General features: G+C 44.0%; 1 protein-coding gene across 2 annotated transcripts in view; it reads right to left on the reverse strand.

The window, feature by feature from the left end:
* The window catches only part of LOC124556736 (flocculation protein FLO11), a 194034-nt gene that overhangs the window by 24488 nt on the left and 148262 nt on the right, over nt 1–21284 (reverse strand). For both annotated transcript variants that reach the window (XM_047130734.1, XM_047130735.1), the window contains one exon: nt 4170–4307. In XM_047130734.1, coding sequence (XP_046986690.1) covers nt 4170–4307 — 138 coding nt within the window. The remainder of the gene's footprint in view (nt 1–4169; nt 4308–21284) is intronic.

The raw sequence follows: 21284 nt of genomic DNA on the forward strand, positions 1-21284 counted from the left end.
ACGCCACAAGAAGTAGTCCATAGGAGTTAAATCCGGCGATCTCCGCGGCCACGCCGTTGGACCACCTCGGCCTATCCATCTTTCACGATATCGTCTGTTGAGATGTCTCCGGGCCGAACGTGAGAAGTGAGGGGATGCACAATCATGCCGGAACCACCTTTCATTACGGATATTCAGTGGCACAGCTTCAAAGAACGGGTCCAGCACGTTTTGTAGGAAGATCAACTATGCACGACTAGTTAGCTTGAGTAGAAGCAGACGTGGATACGTTCCACGTCTGAAACAAAACCGTCGTAGAACGGAAACGGTGCGTGACCGGACATGGATTCCTATTCAAAATATTATGTACTCCTCCCTTCTACAAGTCCTAAAGGTTTGTAACGCGATTTTTCGACCACCCTGTATTTTCCTCAAGAATCCGCCGCGAGTGGGACAAACTTACATTTCAAGTACAGAACGCATGCTGGAGGCGATGAAAAGTCGCTCTGAACCTTGATGTAAGATAAAAACGGTCAAGCATATTGTGAAATGATTTGTTCAAAAGTAAGAAACAAAATAGAACAGAGAAACACTTGACGCGCCTTTGAACATTCCAGGGAATCGTGTACAGCTGCTGAGATGCTCGAAGATTAGTGACGTAAGGAGATCACTCAGTGAAACTCCACCACGTAAATGCCCTCTAGTACTATTTAAAATTCTAAGACTGTAAGTCAAACATTGAACTTTAAATTCTCAAATGGTTCAAATGGCTCTGAGCACTATGGGACTCAACTGCTGAGGTCATTAGTCCCCTAGAACTTAGAACTAGTTAAACCTAACTAACCTAAGGACATCACAAACATCCATGCCCGAGGCAGGATTCGAGCCTGCGACCGTAGCGGTCTTGCGGTTCCAGACTGCAGCGCCTTTAACCGCACGGCCACTTCGGCCGGCTTAAATTCTCAATCGGCACCTCAATTGCCGTACATGATCGAAAGGCGCGCCAAATATTTCTCTAACTTGTTTTCTTTCTTGCCTTTAAACAAATCATTTCACATTATATTTGATCACTTTTTTTCAATTTTCCTCTTTTTTTCAATAACATATTTAAATTTGGGTTGGTATTCTACTATTATTAAGAGAATACTGATCAATAAAAAGGTAAACAGTTTCAGTTTATGCTGCGAATTGACATCTTTTGACGCTGCTGCTGTTCATTAAATATTTCAATTTTCCCTCAGATCACGAAGTTTTCCCTAATTACACTGATTATTTTGATGCAATTAAATACTTTTTTCAAAACTATACTTCACACTGGTCAGTTTGATACCCCGTTTGCCGGCCGGAGTGGCCGAGCGGTTCTAGGCGCTTCAGTCTGGAACCGCGCGACTGCTACGATCGCAGGTTCGAATCCTGCCTCAGGCATGGATGTGTGTGATGTCCTTAGGTTAGTTAGGTTTAAGTAGTTCTAAGTTCTAGGGGACTGATGGCCTCAGAAGTTAAGTCCCATAGTGCTCAGAGCCATTTTGATACTCCGTTTGTCCATTCCGCACTCTTCGTTTCGCTATGAAAATTTGGCCAAAAATCCTTTGTGTAATATCTAGGGAGTCATGTTTTGGTTCCGCTCAAACATTTCACCAATATACAGGGTGGAAAGCATTTAAACCGACAAACTCTGGGAGGTTGTACGGGACATCAAAACAAATAGTTTTCCCTAATGTCACTTTTTCCTGTGAGGATTATTTAAACCGGTAGAGGCCGTATTACGCTCTTCAGTTGTTAGAGGCCGTATTACGAACTTCAGTTGTTAGAGGGCGTATTACGCTCCTCAGTTGTATGCAACTGCTGTCCACCAGAGTAGTAGTGGATTGTCTGTGTTTACTAATGGAGCGTTACACCTGGAATGTGTACACTGACATGGTTGGTGCGTACTATGTAGCGCACCGCAACAGACGAGCTGCACAGCGGTTTATCAACAACAATATCCTAATCGCCGTATCCGGCATCATACGACCTTTGCTGCTGTCTACCAACGTCTGCGTGAGACCGGGTTATTTTGCAGATTACCTGGACAGGGACGCCGTCGCACGGTAAGAACGCTGCAATTTGAGGAAGCTGTCTTGCAGCAGTGGAGCGGTATCCTTCAATCAGCACTCGTGCAATTGCACGTAACATGGGGACGAATCAGACGAATGTAAGAACAGTCCTTCGAGAGCAGTTGTTACGTCCATTTCACATACAGCGTGTCCACAACCTGGAACCAATTGATTATCCACCCAGTGCACAGTTTTCCCAGTGGTACCTGGAACAGTGTGAAATGCATCCTACATTTCCATCCTCTGTGTTGTTTACCGATGAAGCAACGTTCGGGCGTGATGGAGTCTTCAACATGCACAATTCGCATGTTTGGAGTGAGGATAACCCACATGCCACAGTTACTAGCGCTCATCAAGTGCGGTTCTTCGTTAATGTGTGGGTCGGTGTTGTTGGAGACTGTTTAATTGGGCCGTATCTGCTACCTAGGCCATTAAATGCCAGGTACTATTACAATTTTCTCGCCAGAGTATTGCCAGAATTGCTGGAAGACGTCCCGCTCCCTACAAGACAACGCATGTGGTTCCAACATGACCGGGCGCCGACACATTTCAGTCGTCGTGTGCGTCCATTCCTTGGCCGACGTTTCCCAAAAACGTGGATTGGCAGAGGTGGTCCTGTACCATGGCCTGTTCGATCCCCAGACATGTCCCCTCTGGACTTTTTGTGTGGGGAGAGATGTCCAACCTTGTTTACGCAACTCCTGTTGCATCAGAAGAGGATCTGGTTGCCCGGATAGTAGCAGCAGGAACAATTCAGGGTACTCCTGCGGTTTTTGCCCGTGTCAGACAGAGCATGATCCGACGGTGTAACCTTTGTTTACGTGTCAATGGAGCCATTTTTGAAAATCTACTGTAATTGAAATTGGCTTGTGTTAAGGACTTGGAAGAGCAGTTTAACGGAATTGATAGTGTCTTGAAAGAAGGATATAAGATGAACATCAACAAAAGCAAAACGAGTATAATGGAATGTAGTCGAATTACGTCGGGTGATGCTGGCGGAATTAGATTAGGAAATGAGACACTTAAAGTAGTAAAGGAGTTTTGCTATTTGGGGAGCAAAATAACTGATGATGGTAGAAGTAGAGAGGATATAAGATGTAGACTGGCATTGGCAAGGAAAGCGTTTCTGAAGAAGAAAAGTTTGTTAACATCGAGTATAGATTTAAGTGTCAGGAAGTCGTTTCTGAAAGTATTTGTATGGAGTGTAGCCATGTATGGAAGTGAAACGTGGACGATAAATAGTTTAGACAAGAAGAGAATAGAAGCTTTCGAAACGTGGTGCTACAGAAGAATGCTGAAAATTAGATGGGTAGATCACATAACTAATGAGGAGGTATTGAATAGAATTGGGGAGAAGAGAAGTTTGTGGCACAACTTGACTAGAAGAAGGGATCGGTTGGTAGGACATGTTCTGAGGCATCAAGGGATCACCAACTTAGTATTGGAGGGCAGCGTGGAGGGCAAAAATCGTAGAGGGAGACCAAGAGATGAATACACTAAGCAGATTCAAAAGGATGTAGGTTACAGTAGGTACTGGGAGATGAAGAAGCTTGCACAGGATAGGGTAGCATGGAGAGATGCATCAAACCAGTCTCAGGACTGAAGACCACAACAACAACAACAACGTGTTGTCTCTTGGTCATAAAAAATGGAAAAGTGTTTGTTGGTTTAATTAATTTGCCGCCAAAGAAATCTTTCTCTACCAGTTTAAATACTCCTCATAGGGAAAAATGACATAAGGGAAAAATATTTGTTTTAATGTCCCCTAAAACCTCCCGGATTTTGTCAGTTTAAATACTTTTCACCCTGTAGTGCCTGCAAGGCGTCGGAAGGAGCAGTGGAATATAAAAGCCTCCATTCAGATTCCACAGTACGGGAAACGACATGTAGGCAAGCGATAGGCCACAGCAAGGGCAGTTAGTTTACTTATTCACGTTATGTTTGATTACAGCGCCTTGATTCTAACCCTGAGAGAATCATCACGCTCCTCGTGTTGAAGACGTCGGATCTCCTTTTGGACGAATGTTAAGGTAGTTCCAATCTCTGTCAGCGGGATGGCGTCCCCTAGTTGCGTTGTGTTTCTGGGATACTGACCTTTCCGTCCAGCGTGGCGGAGGGCGGCAGCCCGTTGCCGATGTACTCCACATTGTTGGCCTGGCTGTCGTAGTTGGACTGCGCGTCAGCCAGCTGCACCGCCAGCACCAGCGCCACAGCACACACCACTCGAGACATCTGCAACACACGCACAAGCACACCTGTAGTAACAGCCTTTAGTCCTATCGCAGACACTGCAATATCGAGAAACGGTACTAAAAAACTAGATTAGAATGAGGACTATGACACAAAAAGAGATTTCACAGTATTGTGAAAACAGTGACATCCACGAACTGAGTATTTAAGCATCCATCACACTCCAGTGTGTGAATGTACTCTCTGTAATTCACTGGAAATTTGGCAACTTTCTGCTTAGTATTACGCCTCAAAACTTCAATTCTCACACCTACACGCCTTTAATAACTTAAATGATTCCACTGTTACTTAAATCACTATTATCTGAATATCTAACGTCTGCCATCGAAATTCTAAGACTAATGATTATTTAACAGATGTCTTACATTCTACGAAGTTCACTGTATACGAGATACCTCGCTGATTTACGAGGGGCGTTCAATAAATAATGCTACACTTTTTTTTCTGCAAGCAGGTTGTTTTTAATCCGGACTCCAGTACACCACACTATTCCCCACTCTTTCGGCTCCAAAATCCTATTTTTCAATATAATCTTCGTTCAGTGTGACGCCCTTATGCCATCTTGTATTGTATTGTATTGTATGTTAACCGGGGACCTAGAAACGACGGAGAGGCTCCGTCTTCGCCGCAGCCGCAGTGGTCCACTTCACCCCTCTGCCGCCCCACGCCGAACCACTCTTTCAGGGTTATTGTGCGGTTAGGCCCCCAGTTGACCCCCCCTTCCCCCCCCCCCCCCCCCGCCCCCCCAAAGGAACGTCTCACACAAGACGAGTGTAACCACTATGTTGGCGTGGTAGAGTAATGGTGGTGTACGCGTACATGGAGAACTTGTTGGCGCAGCAATCGCCGACATAGTGTAGCTGAGGCGGGATAAGGGGAACCAGCCCGCATTCGTCGAGGCAAATGGAAAACCGCCTAAAAACCATCCATAAACTGGCCGGCTCACCGGACCTCGACAGAAGTCCGCCGGGCGGATACGTGCCGAGAACCAGGCGCTCTTTCCCAATCCGGAAAGCCGTGAGTTAGACCGCACGGCTAACCGGGCAGGCTACGCCACCTTACTGGGATGGCATGTACGGTTGCGTGGTACTACTCTACTGGTTGACGTCGGAGCCAACCTTCGACCGTAGATACTGGTAGACTGGCCTTGCTGTGCAGAAGCTATAGGGCTGGTGTGGCTCCAACATAAACCACGTGACTGTTGGCAAAACGTGGCGGGATTTCAAATCAGCGGTCTGCCATCCTATGTTTGTATCGTATTGGCTGCCAAACGCTTCCAACAAAAATTACGTTTTTATTTGCGAAAAATTATGTCATAACTACATTTGACCTGGATTTGTTCACAGTACCATTTATAAAATCTAACAAGTACATCGAACGCCCCTCTGGTGGGCAGCGGGACGAAATTACTATAAACTACCAATTAATGTAAAATGTCGTTAAAATTCTTTAAAACAGTAAGAGTGGGCTCGTGTCAAAACTTTAAACATTGGATTCGCCGCGTTTTGAGCTCTAGTCACTTATAAAAGAAAATGGGATATGGGAATTATGTCAACTATAGGTGCCAAAATTGTCGACTTTAGGAGCAGGTCCATTTTTGAGTATCAATTTTAGGTGCACTTCAAACGTTCAGTTCCTACTATTTTTACAAAAGTTTAAACTACCAGTTAAAAAAAATGATATTTTAGATGAAAGGTGAGACTTTGAAGTTTCAGAAAATGATTTTGCAGCCTACATTTATTTAATAGTACAGGGTGTCCGAAAAGTCTTTCCATGATTACATAAATTGATAACTCAGGCTAGAAGTAAGATACAAATATGAAACTGGTGTCTAATTGTTTACAAACTCTCATAGTTTTTTTCACACATCAGTAAACTTGCACTTCCATTCTTGCCCAATGACGGTACACGTCGATATGACTTTGCAGTCGAAATGCTATCACATATTGAGGACGATGATGGTTATCTCAGACGAATTGCCTTTTCCGACGAAGCGACCTTTTTTGTCAGTGGAATAGTGAATCGCCATAATGTACGCATTTGGGGTTCACAACCCCCTGGCGAGGTCGTGGAGTGCACCAGAGGCAGTCCAAAGGTGAATATTTGGTGCGCGCTATTGCACGATCGAATTATCGGGCCATTCTTCTTCGCTGAGGCTACCATCACATCTACAATTAGACACCAATTTCATATTTGTATCTGACTTCTAGCCTGAGTTATCAATTTATGTAATCAGCGAAAGACTTTTCGGACACCCTGTATTAGAAGATAGAAAAAAAATTCTCTCCATGTATCGACTATAGGTGCTCTTACCTTATTATAATTTCATTTGTATATACAAAAAGGCGCGTATGTGCAGATGGCTTAAAGTTTTTCCGTTTCGGGGCCTGTATCCAAAGCTGCCTTCGATTTTCATCCTTAGGGAACCTACGAGTAGGAACGAGAAACAGCTATACTTACTTCTGTAACCGAATTATCACAGATACTTTCCAAAATGTAATATGAGTCTGACTTTACAGGCATCACTTTCAACAATTTAATTTACGCGATACTCTATTTCAAGTGTAAAAAACATATAAAAGTCACGTCAGCATATTTCAATAAACGTATCTGCACTATCATAGAAACACACGTGAAATGCAATGCCATTTCCCCCGACAAAACGCTGAGTACAACCATAAGCGCAACACGAAACAACCATGTTTTGCCAACATTCACGTGACTTTAGCCCAGAGATGTTGGAGCCACGAAAATGACGTCAGGGCCAGTCTATTATATTTATGGTCGAAGGAGCCAACGTCTCGCTGCATCAATAACCTCACGATCAGTCTCGTAACGCGCAGGCGATTCCGTATAGATGATCCTTCGTTGCTCTTTATGGTCTTGTGTTAGGCGGCGAGGAACCCAGCGGGCACACACCGTTGAGTACCCCAACTGGTAGACTCGCGTGTCAGCACTACCAATAGAGACGGCCAGCTGAGCAGCGAGGTGATTGATTGCGATCCATTGATCACCTCGAATGCGTGTGTCCGCACGTTCCAGCATTGCAGGAGTCACAATTGTGTGCGTCCGACCGGCACGCAGGAGATCGGACAGGTTTGTGCGTCCTTGTTGCGATGACGACAGACGCGTCGCCCAACGACTCACCGTGCTCTTGTTCACTGCCAGGCCGCCGTTGACATTCTGCAAGCGCCTACGAATATCTGCGATGCTTTGATTTTTCGCCAAAAGAAACTCAATGACAGCTCTGTGCTTTGGACGCACCTCCGTTACAGATGCCATTTTGAGGACTATGTGCAGTCATACAATGAAGGCTTTCACGACCGGATGGTACAGTTGTTGATAATTCTTCCGGGTTATATGGCCGTGGTCCATGGAATTCTTCTATTTCTAACGTTTCGTCCAATACTACGTTGGACATCCTCAGAGGTATGGCTGGTCCTGCTGAGTCCTGCCGACTGACGAGTCGGGAGTCGGAGAGCGGCCTAAATACCGAGGAAAGTGGGCGTGGTCTAGCTTGCACATAGTAGCAGAGAGAAAACTAGTCAAAGATAAAATGTAACTATCGATAATAGTCCGTCATAGATAAAAATCACTTATCGATTCTGTAACGCCACTGTCCATATCTCGCTTAATTTCAAGGCCTCTTCTTTTCTATTAAAATTATCTTCATGTTTATAAATTCCAATAGCCTCCCTGTACAGTCGTGGATAATAGTTCGTGGTAGCACTTAAAACTGTAGTTTCAGAAAACTTAACTACATGGTCACCTGACTGAAGTGCATGTTCCGCAACGGCCGATTTATCTATTTTTCCCCAGTCGGCAAAGACTTTTATGCTCCTTTACCCTCGTATTCACACTTCTTTTCGTAGTACCAATATAGACCTTGCCACAGGTACATGGAATTTTATACACACCACTAGATGATAATGGCGGCCTTCTATCTTTAACAGAACGAAGTACTTGTCCTATTTTTCTGGTAGGTTTGAATACCGGTTACACTTTGTGTTTCAGCAAAGTTTTGCCGATTCGATCTGTAACCTTACTAATGAAAGGTAAAGACACCGTGTTCTTCCATTGCTGTGTACCATCTTTGTCCTTTGGCCTGCTGTAATTAGGTCTTAAAACTCTATTAATTTCTTTGTTTGAGTACCCATTCTTTTCGAAGGCCTGTTTCAGATGATTCAGTTCCGTATCCAGATGTTCCGGCGTACACATCCGTTTTGCCCTGTCCACTAAACTTTTGATTACACCTCTTTTTTGTTGTGGGTGATGATTGGAGTTCTTATGTAAGTATCTATCAGTATGTGTGCTCTTCCGAAACACTTTATGTTTTAGACTGACATCGGTCTGCCTCATGACTAACACATCGAGAAACGAAATAACCTGGTCTTTTTCCACTTCAATGGTAAACTTTGCCTAGTTTTCTCTCTGCTACTATGTGCAAGCTAGACCACGCCCACTTTCCTCGGTATTTAGGCCGCTCTCCGACTCCCGACTCGTCAGTCGGCAGGACTCAGAAGGACCAGCCATACCTCTGAGAATGTCCAACGTAGTATTGGACGAAACGTTAGAAATAGAAGAATTCCATGGACCACGGCCATATAACCCGGAAGAATTATCAACAGTTATGTGTAGTGCCGCCACCCATCGGAACTTCATGAAACTATAGGGGCTGAAGTGGGAATATTCCACGGTGTCCACAACAAATTCCGCATTTTTCCGACCGGAATTGGCCGAGGAAAAAAAGTGTTGCCTTACTTATTGAACGCCCCACGTATATCGTACATCAACTAATAAAACTCAACGATCTCCCTAAATTTTGGGCCGTCTTCCGATCTGTGCTGTGTCTTGAAAAATCTTCCAGAATATCCTTGCTTCTTGCCCCATTCTGCTGTTACAGCTGCACCACTACCGTTAGTTAGGATTTATTTATTTATTTATTTTTATTTGTTTAGTTATTGTTCCGTGGGACCAAATTAAGGAGAGGTCTCCATGGTCATGGAACGAGTCAATACATGAAATTATAACACGATAGTAGAAACACATAAAATGAAATATAATAAACATATTCAGGCGACAAGTCGTCAGTTTAAATAAAGAAAATCAACAACGTAACATTGGAATTTGCTTAATTTTTCAGCTCTTCCAGGAGCACCTCGGGAGAATAGAAGGAGTGAGCCATCACAAGCCACGAAATTATTTCATGAACTACATTATTTGATACTGTTTCAATATTACACACAAGATCCTTCACTACCAAGCTGGTGTCATCTGCAAACAGAAATATTTTTGAATCACCTGTAATACTAGGAGGCATATCATTTATGTAAATAAGGATGCTAAACTCGTTCTGAGAGGAACGGGATCAAAATCCGCTCCAGGCCAATCATTGTTGACTTTTTTTCTAAAGCACTCCAGCCAATAATAGCGATGATATCTTCACAGAGAAATAGCTGATTCCTTCCTACACCATTATCCAACTGAACTAGTGTTCTTCCCGTGTCTAGTTCCTAGTTAAACTTCATCTGTCCTTTGACTGCAACAGCATCTTCCTTTCTTTTGATATATACGCACACTTTACATTCTACCAGAATGACGGTATCTGTGTCTTCTGTCGATATGTTAGAAATCAATCAGCATAAAATAAATATTTTCAGTCCACCGCTATGTCTCTTCGCGTCTCTTTCCTTGCGTTGCCTGCCATCACGAATCTGCGTTGTTATCCGGTCCGTTCGCCCCGATTACTGTAATCCGGATTCCTGGAGATTATATGTTCCAGCTAGCATTCCTACGTCATCGATTCAATCGCTAAACCTTAACTGAATTGAAAGATGTTCCAAAACATGCCCAGCGTACCTTGCAATTTACTGCGACTGATAATAATATGCTTTTTTCGGTGTTTATAATTTTATTAAATGAGTCCTGGAAAGTTTTCTGTATAAGGCCACACTAAGGTGTCAAAGGCTCCGTATTTAATGAATTTACTGTCCTCGAATGTTAATTGCTAGAACTGTTTATTAAAACGCTATAATGGACATGAGTGATTGTACTGCTTTGTGATCCTGGCTAGAACGCCTGATGCTGCAGGAAGTTTCAAAATATCTACGACAAACTTCAGGAATGATAAGTCCTATAGACGAAAGGTTCCTGTAAACACACGTCAAAGGAAGCGTTGTTACTAAATTGCACGTTAAATGGTTAGAGGGTATATAGTAGCCACATGACATGGAATGCTCGAAGTACCCCATAAGCAGCAATGGAGCGTCAGAGCCGTCTGATGTTACCTGACCTTGTCGAACAGCTGAACGAGCGTTTTGGGTACACTGTTCCACGCTGTTTGTGTCATTAAAAAGAGTATCATAAGTCAAATGTTTGATGTGCCCGTGCAACTGAAAGTGCAATGTGTTAAGGTCAGGAAACCAGACACGCCAGAGTACTGGACATCGACGCCGAGCTTCTGTCTTGAGTAAATGTCCAAAAAGCAATGTCTATGGAAAGTAAAGTGCTCTGAGGCATGTAACATATGGTGGGTCGAACTACGAGGGTCATATTTCGCACTACTGCTCATAGTTTCTCCACCAAGAATGTCAGATATGCCAGTTCTTTCTGTCGTCCTAGAAGCATGCATTGGTTGATCAGGTGAGTGTGGATAATAGTTTGACGTTTCGTGACAACCACACCATGGGAATTAACACCTTCCCTTGTGTGAATGACATGTAAGATTATAAAGCAGTTTCATTCAGATACGGCATAGTCGGTGAATAAAACGGGCTACAAAAACGGTAGAAACGAAGTGGCCATGTGAAAGAACCCGTGCATGGAAAGCAGCCATGCTTCCTGTGCTCTTTGATATACACTCCTGGAAATGGAAAAAAGAACACATTGACACCGGTGTGTCAGACCCACCATACTTGCTCCGGACACTGCGAGAGGGCTGTACAAGCAATGATCACACGCACGGCACAGCGGACACACCAGGAACCGCGGTGTTGGCCGTCGAATGGCGCTAGCTGCGCAGCATTTGTGCACCGCCGCCGTCAGTGTCAGCCAGTTTGCCGTGGCATACGGAGCTCCATCGCAGTCTTTAACACTGGTAGCATGCCGCGACAGCGTGGACGTGAACCGTATGTGCAGTTGACGGACTTTGAGCGAGGGCGTATAGTGGGCATGCGGGAGGCCGGGTGGACGTACCGCCGAATTACTCAACACGTGGGGCGTGAGGTCTCCACAGTACATCGATGTTGTCGCCAGTGGTCGGCGGAAGGTCCACGTGCCCGTCGACCTGGGACCGGACCGCAGCGACGCACGGATGCACGCCAAGACCGTAGGATCCTACGCAGTGCCGTAGGGGACCGCACCGCCACTTCCCAGCAAATTAGGGACACTGTTGCTCCTGGGGTATCGGCGAGGACCATTCGCAACCGTCTCCATGAAGCTGGGCTACGGTCCCGCACACCGTTAGGCCGTCTTCTGCTCACGCCCCAACATCGTGCAGGCCGCCTCCAGTGGTGTCGCGACAGGCGTGAATGGAGGGACGAATGGAGACGTGTCGTCTTCAGCGATGAGAGTCGCTTCTGCCTTGGTGCCAATGATGGTCGTATGCGTGTTTGGCGCCGTGCAGGTGAGCGCCACAATCAGGACTGCATACGACCGAGGCACACAGGGCCAACACCCGGCATCATGGTGTGGGGAGCGATCTCCTACACTGGCCGTACACCACTGGTGATCGTCGAGGGGACACTGAATAGTGCACGGTACATCCAAACCGTCATCGAACCCATCGTTCTACCATTCCTAGACCGGCAAGGGAACTTGCTGTTCCAACAGGACAATGCACGTCCGCATGTATCCCGTGCCACCCAACGTGCTCTAGAAGGTGTAAGTCAACTACCCTGGCCAGCAAGATCTCCGGATCTGTCCCCCATTGAGCATGTTTGGGACTGGATGAAGCGTCGTCTCACGCGGTCTGCACGTCCAGCACGAACGCTGGTCCAACTGAGGCGCCAGGTGGAAATGGCATGGCAAGCCGTTCCACAGGACTACATCCAGCATCTCTACGATCGTCTCCATGGGAGAATAGCAGCCTGCATTGCTGCGAAAGGTGGATATACACTGTACTAGTGCCTACATTGTGCATGCTCTGTTGCCTGTGTCTATGTGCCTGTGGTTCTGTCAGTGTGATCATGTGATGTATCTGACCCCAGGAATGTGTCAATAAAGTTTCCCCTTCCTGGGACAATGAATTCACGGTGTTCTTATTTCAATTGCCAGGAGTGTATATGAGTGTAGGACATGGTTTTATATTGTTCACCCCAGACATACGTGATTTACGAGCATTTCAATCTCTAATATGTCCGGTTTTATTTCGTTTCTCCCGGTTGTTTTTTTTTTCTTCTTCCTTTTTTCTCTTTTTCTGAATTGTGTGATGACTAATCTCAATTTCTCTTAAGCAGATGGCGTTACGACACTGTCATTTTATTGCAGATGCTTCGTATAGTTTCTTAATGTTATACGTTTCAATGCCATTGCAGTAATCAGGGGGAATATTTTCATTAGCGACGTCTATCTGCCCAGTGTCATGGAGCCGTCGCCTTTTCTCGAAGTTGTAACGACCTTGGCGACTTAAGTTTCTCCGTCAGTATTTAGCGTGGTGTACCCTAAATGTAAGATCCCAAGTTGTTCTTTGCAAAATATTTTACAGTGGCTTCATTTTCCAGACGCCTAACTTGTGCATCCTCTCTCAACGCGCTCTGATAGAATTTTCTGACTTGCCGTATTCTTCTTTGCAAGGCATGTAATGAGCTACTTCAAGGTGTTTTCGTTCTCACAATTTTTTTTTGCAGGTATTGCTTTTTTTGAGCATGCTATATTACTCTCGCTAGTTCAACAGCTTTAAGTGCACATCAAATCCTGTTCCTTGCACGGCTGGTAACCCTAGCTCTACTCGTAATACTTCCCAGTTAGGTTTCTTATACATGCGTTTTCCCTTGGATTCGCGTTCTCATACAGCGATTGTATCTCATACTTCCGGGACTATAAGGTTATGACCGCTCCTTGTGATGCAATCTGTTACTACCCATAATTTGATTTTTCCATCCTCGTATCTCTTCGGCAGCCTTAGATTTGTATCGCTCTCCAACACAGTCATGTTTTGAGAGTTGGCTACGTTCCTCGCCTTGTTTATTTTTTGCAGATCAAATACATCTTCTACAGTCAAGTCTCTTGCACGAAAAGGATGTCGCTTTGTTCTCGACTTGACTAACTCAGCACCATTCACACGCTACCAGCTACCTGTCTTGTTGAACGTACCCTACTCTTGCCCTTTCAGAGCTGTGTCATTGCCGCTGCACTTCGCATGTGGTGAACGTGAATAGACGACAGATGCCATCTGTGTATTACACATAGAGGCATATTTGCTCTGTGTGATGTGTACAGTGGTACAATAGCCTTCACAGCCAATGCATCATCGTAGTATCTTACGGAATAGATACAAGGTGGCACCTTTTTGTGCAGCGCCTATGCTTCACTACCAACTTATTATGTTGAACATACGTTCGTAAGAATAATGGTTCTTCTGTTGATACTTGGAAACAGCCTCACCGCGACGATTATTGCAAAATGCTAAGAAACACCCTGTGTATTACTGAAATCAAAGAGCAATCAAAACTCTATCAAACCATAACTGCAATTCCTTGAGAGCGCATTAGAATTGTTTTAGAACGGTGAATTATAATAAATATTATGTTCGTAGATAAACATAATCGACCGTAAAGTTTGATACATTGATTGATGGTTTACATTAATCTGTAGCTTCCTTGGAATCTGTTGTGCCGGCCGGGTGTGGCCGTGCGGTTCTAGGCGCTTCAGTCTGGAACCGTGTGACCGCTACGGTCGCAGGTTCGAATCCTGCCTCGGGCATGGATGTGTGTGATGTCCTTAGGTTAGTTAGGTTTAATTAGTTCTAAGTTCTAGGCGACTGATGACCTCAGAAGTTAAGTCGCATAGTGCTCAGAGCCATTTGAACCATTTGAATCTGTTGTGACACGGACAAACGCTTAGAAAAAAACCTTGGTGCTGGAGCACGCCCCCGCGGCAGTTGTCATCTTCAGTAAAGCTTTTCCTGATTTGTGACCACGCCGTCATGTTGTTTTATAGAGCAACGTTACGATCACTGTTAAAAATGGCTTCCATCAGAATGGTACATATTTCTTCTGGGCGTACCGTAGCGGTCGCTCGGTTCCAGACTGTAACGCCTAGAACCGCATGGCCGACGACGGGTATGCCAGCCCCCACATTCCCGAACAGTTCAACCCCGGACCACTGTCTTATTCGAATGTCGCACAAACATGAATATTGCACGATTCGACCAGCTGGCCAAATGGTGACCCACAAGGAGACCCCTCTCAAACTCTCAAAAATGGTTCAAATGGCTCTGATCACTATGGGACGTAACTCAAACTCTGTCAGGTGCTGATAACGCTATCCCATACACATATGCACCATCTCAGTGGCCTTCACAGCGATCACACATCTGTCGCTGTTCACGCCCCTTATTTACCGTATCAGAATTGGTAACAACACTAAACACGACCAACGCTAATGCACTCTGGTGGGCGTTCTACCTGTCACAGAGAATTGCAACTGTAATAATGTACATCCCACCCGATGGTGTATACGTTGTAAGTAGGCTGTTTAGGTTTTTATGTTGGTAATGCCACGTAGCGCTCTGTATGAAAATCACTGACTGTGCTGTGTGCAGTCTGTGGCTGGTTGGACTCATTGTTGGAGTATTCGCTTGTGCAGTGTTGGGCAGTTGGATGGGAACAGCACGTAGCGTTGCGCAGTTGGAGGTGAGCCGCCAGCTGTGGTGGATGTGGAGAGAGAGGATCTGGACGTGTGTCCGCCAGAAAAAGGAAATTTGTAAAGACGGTTGTCATTAACTGATAGATATATATGATGAATTTTGAACATTATTAAGGTAAATAAATTGTTTGTTCTCTATCAAAATCTTTCATTTGCTAACTATGCCTATCCGTAGTTAGTGCCTTCAGTAGTTAGAATCTTTTATTTAGCTGGCAGTATTGGCGTTCGCTGTATTGCAGTAGTTGGAGTAACGAAGATTTTTGTGCGGTAAGTGATTCATGAAAGGTATAGGTTATTGTTAGTCAGGGCCATTCTTTTGTAGGGATTACTGAAAGTCAGACTGCGTTGCGCTAAAAATATTGTGTGTCAGTTTAGTGATGATCAGAATAACTAAAGAGAGAAGTGTTTGAGTACGTTCAGTTTTACTCAGCTGTCTTTGTATCAAATAACATAGAAGCTTACTAGCACAGTCATTCATAATTTTTCTAAGGGGACGTTTCAACGTGCACGAAGTTACATTGACTTCCGACCATGTCTTGCGGATGCTTCACTTTTTTATTATGCAGCGTACACTGTCACAAGCTGAAACACAAACTGGAAGAAGCACGTCAAGGCATTTCGCATACACTGTCTGTGCTGCACTTAGCGCCCCGCTCCGCATCGAAGTTGCAGAATTTAGTCGCAGGGGTAGTTTTCTCTTCACGTATTACGCCTACCGTTTCAGCACGTTGCGTGTTATGTAGTACCGGAGCCAGAGCTAATCACAGAAAACAGCGTTATGAGGCTGGAAAAGGAGAGACGGAAATCTAGGCCGCTTGAATACTGGCCGAAGGACGCGGTCGGCACGTTGGGAGTAACAGCTGAGCAGCTGTGCTACTGGCTAGCGGTTCGTGACTCCCTTACCTCAGCGGCAGCACTCGCGAAGCCTGAGGAGCTACATACAGAACTACCAACGTGACACAACACTCCTACAGCTTGCCTTCGAAACTCCAGGTTAAGCGGTCGTGATTGGCGGCAGCCTCGGCTCTAATTACGTATCTAAAGAAGCGTGAACTACAGCAAGGTGCCGTACTCTCGCCAGAACCCTCACAGTACAGCACGAAGCACCTAATGCACTCGGTGAGAATGGCATAGACAATAGAAACGTGCAACAAGCCAGAAATGCTGAAGTATTTCGTTAAACGCTGACGTGTCAGATTACTGAACCGGTCGTCAGAAAACTGGATACGTATCGGTAGCAACCAGATTCAAATACCGATACGCGAATTAGGATTTTGAATTTCGTGTTTTCCATAGGTTTTTCCAGGCAGATGTCGGAATGGAATGGATCTTTCAGCTTCTCACTTTTCATTCTTTCTTCCGAGCAGGCAGTCAATAAAGTTAGGGTTATATCTCACATTGCTGTGAGGAACACTGCACTGTGAACAAACAAACTATCTGTGTTCATATCCGTTATGCTCACTTATAGAAGTGTGCCAAAGAATATTTTTATGTTCTTGCTTACTCGAGAGAAGAAAAGAAAGAAAATTATTTATTATTACACTTTATCGTAACCGTGAATAGCTATGATTACTCCCAGTGTGTGTCAAATAAAGTAAATACGGAATTCGAGAAGTTCCAACTGAGGACCGTTTAATCAGGTAGAGTATTAAAAGTATTAAAGATTTGTTTAGGGAATTATTACGGCATTGGCGTCAGCGATGCAGAAAAATAACCGAAACCCAATGTGAGGATGTCTGGAAGACGTACATAAACACTCTATTTTTGGTCCCCTAAGGTGGCGTAGTGGTGAAGGAAGGAATATTAAGGTTCAATGACGGGGCCATTAGAGACGGAACGCAGGTTCGGATAGGAGGAGAATGGAGAAAGAAATCGGTCGAGTCCTTTTCAAAGTATATACGTGTTAATTCATTTCGGAAAACCTAAATCCAGCTGGCCTATGGAGGATTGTAACTGCCATCCTTCCGAACGTGAGTCCATTGTGTTACCCATTGTGCCACGTCGCTGGACAGTTGTGAAGATTCGCATTCTGGAAGCGTGGATTCCTGTCCCCAACCGGCCAATCTGTTTTGGATTTTCCAAGGTTTCCTTATATCTCTTCATACGGCTTTCGGTATTGCTCTTTTAAAAAGCTCGCGGCCGAGTTAGGTTGCTTCTATGATTCTCTCGTGACCTCGACATCGACGGGGCGTTAAGCACTTATCTCAGTTCTTTCCTTTGATATTGTCCGTCAGAAATGAATGGTTGCAGTTTCATGCCTCGTCGACATAGCTATCATTAGATAGGGATTAATAGCGCAAGCTGTCAAGGATAAGTCAGTAAATCGACTGCGGTGTTGAAGGAAGGAAGAATCCATACAGACATTAATTTGAAGCGATTTAGGGAAACCACGAAAAGCATTAAGCTGAAAAACCGAACTGGTTCTGCTCCTCTTGAGTACGAGTGCAGTATCTTAGCCGCTGGGTCATCACGGTCAGAAGAATTCAATTCTTCTTCACTGGAAAATATCTTCTGCTGTTAAAACGAATCAGAAAGTAGAAACCCGAAAGTGTTCGATGTTGTACAAAAATCAGTTGTACCATCCACAAGACTATTGCAATCTAAGATGGAGGTTTTGAAGACTAACAAGTTACCTTCGCGAAAATGTTCTCTGCCATCGGATACCGCGTGACGCAAATTTTGGCTGTAATAGAGTCTTGCAGCTGCTTCGTGATATATGTTTTTAACTGTAGCTTGAATCTACGCAACCTCGTTAGCTGTCTTAAGGGAGGCTTATTGGTGTGAAAGCGCCTTGTCTTATGCAGCATTTCACAGCCGACTGATGCATTGTTGGAAACTATGTTTGTAATGTAATTGCAATCAAAAAGAACTCAGAAATGAACGACTCTCACAGAAAGGTATTAAATAAGGCATTTGACAGTGTACCGGTCCAGTTCACCTAATCAAACACTGCAAACGACAAACGCCCGTATCGGATTCACCCGTCCCGAGCTGCCTGAACCTCCGATAACAGTGCGAAATAGATACTTTACAAGACTGTGGTGGACTTCGTTTTTCGTCCTTGTCAAGCTGACTTTGAATTTTGTATGTAATAATCTCGATGTATACGGGACGTTAATCTCGGAGCTTCATTCTAAGAGCAGTTCTAAGATCACAGGAGGCTTTATACTGAAAAACAAAGAGCACGACGAAAACAATTAAGTTGAGAAACGCTGTGAATAATGTTGACGTGGAAGGTACATTTAGCGTGGAAGAAAATGAAGTCATTAACGCTCATTACTCGCAGTACGATGCGATGTTTCAACGCTGAGGGGACAACTATTAATTTCACATTTAAGAAAATTGGCCATGACATCCGGAAATCTGTTTTCTAATCCACATCGCGCAGACCTCCAATTTAGTGATTACCATAACCCGTAAGGGTAGTTTATGCCCCTGTCATAAAACAAACGATGTTTTGATATGAAACTCTTCAGTTACAAAGTGGTTCAAATGGCTCTGAGCACTATGGGACTTAACATCTGTGGCCATCAGCCCCCTATGACTTAGAACTACTTAAACCTAACTAATCTAAGGACATCACACACATCCATGCCCGAGGCAGGATTCGAACCTGCGACCGTAGTAGTCGCACGGTTCCGGACTGAGCGCCTAGAACCGCGAGACCACCGCGGCCGGCTCTTCAGTTAAAGTCATTACCTGAGTTTCCTACTGGAAATCCTGTATGGCGAGGAAAGTTGTAAGATTCGGTGGTATATGACTTCGTGTTGTACTAACATATTTAAATAAAAGACTCTCATAAAGGTATGTAAAGAACATGAACGCCGTACAAACCAATATTTAAAATTGTGCAATGTCACGACGGGAAAGAATGATAACCAAGTAAGGAGAATTACTGTAAGTCATGCGGAGAGAAAACTAGGACAGAGTTAAACAAATTTACAGCGTTTGAAGATTTAAAAAAGGTTTCTAACAAACAATGGTCAACAACTTGTTGCACCAAGCGCTGATTATCTGCAAGTCTGACTATCTTCCACCTGCCTTGTCCTTTCCCCAACCGGAAACAAATAAAACTGATAGTTGGTAAGTTTCGATCTGTATATTTTTAGTGCCGAGATGTTTGTAAATTTGGGATCTGTCGTGTGAGTTCATGCCGATCTCGTTCAATATTAGCTGTACACAGTTGGTCACACTGCCTGAAGTTACGGGGCCCACTTCGCGTCGTGACGAAGCACTGCAAGCTGAAGGCAAGCGAATATTAGCTTAGTCCTGCTGAGCGTTTCCGAGTCGTTGGCCGCCGTTTCTGAACAAACGTGTGGCACGAGTTCACTGCATTGCTCAGACATCATACACACTACCCAGAGGGAAAAGCGCCGGTATGCCGTGCAGCTGTTCCCGTGTGTGACATTAACGTAGTGCCATGTAACTGAAAATGTCGCGACGGAGATCTAATGGACTACAAACACTTCAGCTATTTTTTGAAGAGTGGACATAAAAAGTAGAAAGTAAGTTTCATGATTCGCACCTCTTCTTGTGATATATTCTCATTGTCGGCTATCGATTATTAAAGCAATGTCGATCACGACCAGTAGCAAGACACTCTTTGACTCCAGCAGAATTGATATTACATAATTCCAATTTTTATATACGTAAAACATGTTTATAACATCACTAGATTGCTGATTCCATCGGTACCATACAATCATTCTGAAATTATGTTTTAGGTTTCGTGTAAGAAGTCTATATTTCGAATGTTGAAACCAGTTAACTTCATCACCCCACATTTTGCTACCATGAGCTGCGGATCTTTAAAAACTAAATATCATAATAGGATAATAGGTTTCATGGGGTACCTATTCATCTGGCTAATTCCGCAGATATGTGGAGTATCAACAAGATAATTTATGATGCAGTATTGAAATTGCATTAAATGGCTGGTTTCAAAAGTAACTTTCATTCAACTGATGCTAGGCAACAAAAGAGCATGGCCGGCCGAAGTGGCCGAGCGGTTCTAGGCGCTACAGTCTGGAACCGCGCGACCGCTACGGCCGCAGGTTCGAATTCTGCCTCGGGCATGGATGTGTGTGATGTCCTTAGGTTAGTTAGGTTTAAGTAGTTCTAAGTTCTAGGGGACTGATGACCTCAGAAGTTAAGTCTCCTAGTGCTCAGAGCCATTTTAACCATTTTTTTGAACAAAAGAGCATGTTTCACACATACAACTGTAGCTCAAATGCACCAGGTGAATTAATATTAGGCCTATGAGAACGAAGTCTTTCGCGACGACACTGTTGTATAAAAAATTCTCGGACTTCTTGCCAAGAAATCCGAGAATATCTTATACAATATTAGGCCTAATAAAAAATTAATGATGGTGTTAAATTCTCCATAACTTCGTAAATGTTACAGAGTGGCTAAATTTAAGACCGGTTCTGGAATCAGCAAAAAAAATTTTTTTAAGATGAGACATTTTATGTATCATTTCACCGTAGTAAAAATTATTTTCCGTTTTTTTGCTAAGATGGCAGAAAGAAGGGTGGAACGAATAGTTGACTCATATGTTGTGCTACCACATTAATATACATTACGATTAACTTAATACATAAAGGTCAGATTCTTTTATTTAAAAAAATAAATAAATTAAAGTAGTGATAGCCATCAAGCAACTTATTTCTGCAACGAGGAACACATTTAAACTTCAGTTTTGTGACCTCACATCCATTAAACTGATGGGGAGAGGTATGATTATGTGCAGATTTTTAAGAGACGCCACAAGAAGAGCAGTGTGGGTTAATGTTGAGGTAGATCATTGCGAACGACATTACCCGTATTTTTGTGATATCCTTCCAAAGCTAGGTTGGCACCGCTGGGAAAACATGTCGAAGCCTGTTGATATTGTAAACTGTGTATGTAAACAGTGTTTACATAATAAAGGCAATTATATGGAGACGTGTTTTGACATAGTGCTTAGTACATGGAGGACAGTCCTAGCACAAGTGAACCCTGGGAGAAGCTTTTGGTATGGACTGCAGCCGGATTAATTAATTCATCAGTAATGGCTCTGAGCACTATGGGACTTAACTACTGAGGTCATCA

Source organism: Schistocerca americana, chromosome X (assembly GCF_021461395.2).
Source record: "Schistocerca americana isolate TAMUIC-IGC-003095 chromosome X, iqSchAmer2.1, whole genome shotgun sequence".
NCBI lineage: Eukaryota > Metazoa > Arthropoda > Insecta > Orthoptera > Acrididae > Schistocerca > Schistocerca americana.